The sequence below is a fragment of the Meleagris gallopavo genome, chromosome 11, assembly GCF_000146605.3.
Source record: "Meleagris gallopavo isolate NT-WF06-2002-E0010 breed Aviagen turkey brand Nicholas breeding stock chromosome 11, Turkey_5.1, whole genome shotgun sequence".
In the NCBI taxonomy this organism is placed as follows: domain Eukaryota; kingdom Metazoa; phylum Chordata; class Aves; order Galliformes; family Phasianidae; genus Meleagris; species Meleagris gallopavo.
This window is the reverse complement of record NC_015021.2, coordinates 17837388-17843387: the sequence shown is the minus strand read 5'-3', so window position 1 is coordinate 17843387 and position 6000 is coordinate 17837388. Positions and strand designations below refer to the sequence as shown.

Below are 6000 nucleotides of genomic sequence, written 5' to 3'. Positions count from 1 at the left end.
AAAAAAAACAGCAGAAAGTAAATTTGGGAAATATACCCATATTATCAAATTTAATTTTGCAGGATAAGAAGGCTGATTATTTTAATGTTTGAGTGATTATTTTAATGTTTGAGATTGCTATTGTTGGGATTTTGAGAGGGGATCTAATGCATGCAGAGATTTATTCCTTATTTGCACACATTTGAAGACTGAAACTGTTGTTGATGTTTGGGTTAATGCCATTGGATCTCAACAGATCACTGTGCTGGTCACTAAAAGTGGAAAGTGGAAAGGGAGTTCTTGGTGCAGAGAGATGTACTCCTGAGATTAGATGATGCAACAACCTATCCCAAATGTTAAAGTGTTTAATTACCTTTAAAAGAATAAAAAAAGAAGGAAAACAGGGTTAAATAGTAGTTATGGCATGCTGTTATTCACCACCCTAAACAGCACAATGTCTTTACATGCCCTTTCCTTGTCCATGAGCATATATGATAGGATGGAAAACATTGTCATCCCTGCGTTGTCCATCTAAAATGGACAGCAGTTAAGATGTAAAGATGTAAGACATGTCAATAATAGCATGCAGATTTACCGTAAAAAAAAAAAAAAAAAAAAAAAACTGTGATGAAAGTGTCCCCCTCCTCCTCCAATTTTAGGTCGTTTTTCTATTTGCAATGTGAAAAAGCAAACAAGATAAAGGATGTTTCTTATTTACATAGATGAACACATCCTGTATTTAATCCAGTTGCTATTTTATGGTTGTGCTGTCTTTTGGGGATAGAACTGACTTTTATTTGCTTCCAATAAAGATTCTTATACTGTAAGGTAAAAGATCTTGAAAAATGTTACCTTGTGTGGTTCATAGTTATAAACCTCTTTTGAATATTCAGATTTATTTTGCAATATACCATGTAAGTACCATTATCATTGTGTTTTTGATACTTATATTTATCTTGAAAGTAATTGGAAATTTGTTAAATGCCTTTTAGTTTACTGAAGATTGTCTTTGCCAAAATCAAGTGTGGTAGCAAAGTTATTCATTATTTTTTCATTTTAAATTGTAAAAGAAAAGAGTTTCAGATTCAATTAGCATCTGAACTAGTATTTGTTTCTTTAGTCTAGATGACTGTGCATATGTTACATCAATCATGTGTGCTGTATGTGCATTATGTATAAATGTTACTGAGAAGTGTTCATTAGTGTTATAACCAGTTCAGTATGGGAATGGAATAAATCATGCTGCTCTACTATTTCAGTTTATGAGAAAGTAGTTGCATTTATTCTTTACTAAGTTATTCTTGCATTTAATAATTCAATAGTCAGTCTGAACCATTTCTCAGTGGGGAAAAGGGGTCAGAAGCTTATCTTTATTTTCTGTGTATATTCTGTGTTGTACTCAGGGGAACGGTATATCCAAAAATAAGACTATAAATAAGAAATCAGTGGCCTTTCTTGTCTTGGTGCATTATGTGAATTTGATATATGCTTGTGCAGAATTATTACTTACTCTGTTCAAACCAATGCTCTGAGTTTTCCCTTGTGTGATTGATTATTACTTCTGTATTAGCCCCAAAAGTGCATGATTTAATAAACACCACTGTTATCTATTTACTATCACACAAATGTCTGCAGCATTGCTTGCAGAGTAATAAAGTTTCCAGAATGCTTTGGTTAGTCATGATAATTTTGTGTAGAATTGCATTTGAACTGCAAAGAGAAAACTGGAGTCTTCTGTAATCAAAAAGCAAAATAAAATTACTTGGAAGAAATAGAAAAGGGTGTCGTGGAAGGATTTCAGTGTTTACTCATATGGCAAAATTTAGAATTCAGTGGGTTTGGGCTTGATATAGAATGCCTTTTCTTTAATGGGATGGTATTTCTTTGTCATAATTTCTTTTCTATAGCAACTCACAGGTTGTTGGTGTTGTAGGCAGTTGTGCCTTGAAGTTTGATGCAGGACAAAAGGATTTTACATGGCATTTGGACATATAGAAACAGATGTTTGCAGTTGCTTATGGCTGGATGATATGAACTTGTTCTTTACTTCTCCTGATAATATCCTGACATAATATTACTTCCTACTTTTCTTCTACGTGACTTTGGCAGTATTTTATTTCCTAGAGGTAAATCTCAGTAGCTCCAAAGTAAGCCTCGGCTCCGACGTAGGCTGGAGTCTGATATGCAGCGTGCTCCTTCAGTCTCTGTATCCAGTTCAGTCTGTGGCCAGATCAGAAACTATTTCCTAAATGCTCTCTTAGAATTGTTGCTGGAGTTCTATTAATCTTTCTCCAGGAAACTTGTCTTCATGATATTACCGTTTTCATCCACTTTCCAGGAAGAGACTTCTCCTCTTCAATTGCTGTACTATTGTTTTCAATGTTATTGAGGATTGTTGTCTTTTCCTACTTGGTTTTATTGTAGAATTAAAATGCTACTTTCAGCATAGCTGCTATCATATTGCTTTTGAGGGACAGATATTATTTTAACCCCTCAACACCTGGGGAAGCATTGAACAATATGATTTCTTCAGTCCACATTTTTACCAACAGGATCACCAGCAGGATCACCATCACCTGCAGCCATCATTCCATTTTAAAGCACAGCCTTACAGTTGTTTTTATTCTTTTTGCAATATCAAGGTACGAAAGAGATGAATGAAAGTTTCTTGCATGGTTTTGTCAGAGCGTTTTTATAGCTGCCACAAACAGTGATGGACTTGGCAGCCTAGAGATCAGAATGCTCTGTTTAATCACAGGCTAAGTATAGTCCATCAGAAAGACACATTTCTAGACATAGCCTCTGTATCATGTCTAAGCCTTGAGCTAGAGTACGTCTTCTGTAAGTGAAAAAACAGTCGGTCCTTGGCCTTGTCTCTGAAACTGCTGAAAAGAAGCATTCAGAGCATTGAGTTTCATGACATGCTAGTATCTATTCCAAGGTGGACTGAGTTCCCTTTCACTATTTGGGAATTTCTTTCTCTAAGATACTGAGAAAATCCAGTTTGGTAATTGTACATCTCTGTGTATCAAGTTGTTACTTACCTCTTCTAGCTGTGTGTTTTCTAGACAATCTGAAGCTCCTTAATGTTTGTGTTTTGTGTTTTGTTTTCTTCTTTTTTTTTTTTGTAAGTAAACTCTTAAAATCTGATGATTTAAAACTAGAGAACTAAAACAACAAACCTCATTCTTATTTATAGGAAGTTGAGATGTTTTATTTGAAAACAAAGCAGAACTAAAGCAATGCAGAGGCTACTGTAACGTTCTAGTCCTAAAGAAAAATACTGGGCATAATTAATGGGTTCATGACTTATAATCCCTTTCTATGTTTTCACTTTGTAATAGAAAGACAATGGTCTATTTTTTGGTTTTTTTCCTTTTCACAGGGATGTGCCTGTGGGATATTAATCATTTTTTTCTTGAAGATCAAATGTAATCAAAATGTGTTTGATTCAGAAGAAGTGCGGGCTATTAAAATTGTTAAAAACTATTTGACAATTTTGTGTGTATTTTTTTGTATTTTTCAGTTTTCAGGACATGCCACTTTGCAAATCGCCAATGAACCAGTTTTGCCGTTTAATGCCCTCGACATCGCTCTGGAAGTTCAGAACAGTCTGAGAGGTAATTCTTCTTAGAGGAATGTTAGAGAAAAAAGGCGTCATCCAGTCCCCGATACAGATTTTCCATTTCCACTTGAATTATAGCCTGTGATTTTACTAGTTAAATAGTATCATTATATAATACTTTCTGTTGGTAAATAAAGCTATAAATTGTTTATATTTCTTCTGATGTTACTGTGTCAGTTAAATAATAATTGTGTTAAAATCTCCTAATTGTCAAAGATAACCACTGTGACTGAACTCCTTGATTTTAATTCCCTTCAAGACTGCATTCAGTACATGCTAGAGAGGGCTTCTGATCCCATTGCTATTTGTCTCTGAAATTTTAGCTGTCATCTTCCTTGTTTGATTACTGCCACAGCTCCCCTTCTCAGTGGGTCATGCTAACTATTTTCTCAGCCATGACAAAGCACGATCATTTACCAGTGCATATCACCAAATTGTGGAACCGTTGGAAGGGGTCTCTGGAAATCATTCAGTTCCTCCCCCTGCTAAAGCAGGTTCCCTGGAAGCTCTGCATTTGAAGCTGAATGATCTTGGTGTGTTTCAGACAATGGGCTGGGGTTAGAGGTACAAAAAGTTCCTGGGCTTAAAGGAAGCAGAATTAATTGGTAGATGCAGATATAATTGACTGCTTGGCACTATTTTCTGGGTGTAGGACAAATGCTTTGGTATGAAATTTCTCCATCAAGATGGTGGATCCATTACTAATATTGTGGGTGAGATTTCCTGTTTTGACGTATAGGGAGGCAAAAGCTGTGATGTAAAGCTCTGTAGCTGTCAGTTGCCTGTTTCTTCTGATCAGTTAGGTCCTTTCTTCTCCTCAGAATGGATTTTTTACAGATGTTACAGCAGCTGAAATACTTGTGATGATAATAGTGTAGTGCTAGCAGGAGTTAAAAAATAATCTGTTTTTTGATAAGCTATTTCCAGGAAAGTCTGCATAACTTTCCACAGGCCTGGCTCAACTCATACATTTCAAAACATCCTTCTGTACTCCTGTCCTTAGAAAAATCAGTACAGAAACATCTCTCTGTCATTTATTTGATGACTTCACACTCATTGCCTACAGCTATCTACTAGTCTTCAGCTTGGGAACATTCTACCTGCTTGACCATATTTCCCTGATCATTTAGGATACTCTTCAGTATTGCTCACTCCATATACCTGTAATGTTCAGAAAGTTTCCTCTATTATTCCCACCCATTATTCTTGACTCCTAGTGTAACTAAAAAGGCAACGCTTATCTATAAGTATGACAGAAATACCTTTTTTTGCTATGATATACTTCAGTGTCCTTTTCAAGGATATTACATATCAATACTGGTAAGCCTTACATCAGAAAATGATGCAAAAATGCACTTTCCATGAAGAAAGCATTTGGTACTGAAATAGAAGGATGGGCATCTATTCTGTATCAGTACTCCATATTTGGTTCAGCAGTTCTGCGCAAAACCATTGATAATTTCCTGTGTGTTGATGTGCATAATAAAATGTCACAACATGCCTTTTTAATGTCTCTTTGAAAAGAGACTTGTAGTAGAAACGGCAGATTAGTTTGCTTGGGCAGCAGCAGTCATGGTAGGAAAATCAAAGCTGATGGCAACATATTTGTTGCACTGAGAATGTCCTTGGATTTATGTTTCTGCCCCCTTTAGCATAATTTCTACAAAGCTTTCAGATTTTCTACTGCCAGATCTGATCATCCAATTTGGCACAGCATGAAAAATCTTTCTCGTTAATGCACCACAGTATAGCCAATCCTGAATGTTCAATCTAATCAAAACCTGAAGCAATTTCCCCTCTTACGTGCAAACACATGTTCACGTGCATGGAGTGTGTCATGCCTTGCGTGATGTTCTATCTGTTCCTATTCTTCCTAGGAAAGCACATTGGTCCTAGGGGGCACAAACACAATTTTAAAATGTTAAATCACTCTCACTGCTTTTCATTAGAGCAGGTGCTTTCACAAGGAAAGGTTACTATGCTCAGAATCTGTAAAATAACAATAGTTATATATATATATATATATATTTGATGTAACCTATTACTGAATAAAATCCAGTTACATTTAGCAAGTGCAATAAAGCTCAGCAGTATAATTCACTGATTGAGAACATAATTTATATTCTTGAGTTGCTTTCCTTTGCTTGCAATTTTATTTATTTAAGAACTAAACACCTACCTCAGATGATTCATCATGATTCATACTGGAGAGATAAGGACAAAGAATACAAATATAATGTCATTGTTTTCTCTTGAGAGAAGAAATGCTTCCATTTTCTTCTTTTATCTGTAGAATCATCACAGAGTGTTTTAAGTTGTTATTAGTTAGTTTATTTGGAAATCATTTGCCCTTCCAATCCCAGCTTTTCAACTTTAGCAAAGCATAAATCAGAGTT

General features: G+C 35.4%; 1 protein-coding gene across 1 annotated transcript in view; it reads left to right on the top strand.

The window, feature by feature from the left end:
* Positions 1-6000, top strand: part of NAALADL2 (N-acetylated alpha-linked acidic dipeptidase like 2) — a 291771-nt gene that overhangs the window by 264010 nt on the left and 21761 nt on the right. The window contains exon 12 of the mRNA XM_010716883.3: positions 3506-3599. Coding sequence (XP_010715185.1) covers positions 3506-3599 — 94 coding nt within the window. The remainder of the gene's footprint in view (positions 1-3505; positions 3600-6000) is intronic.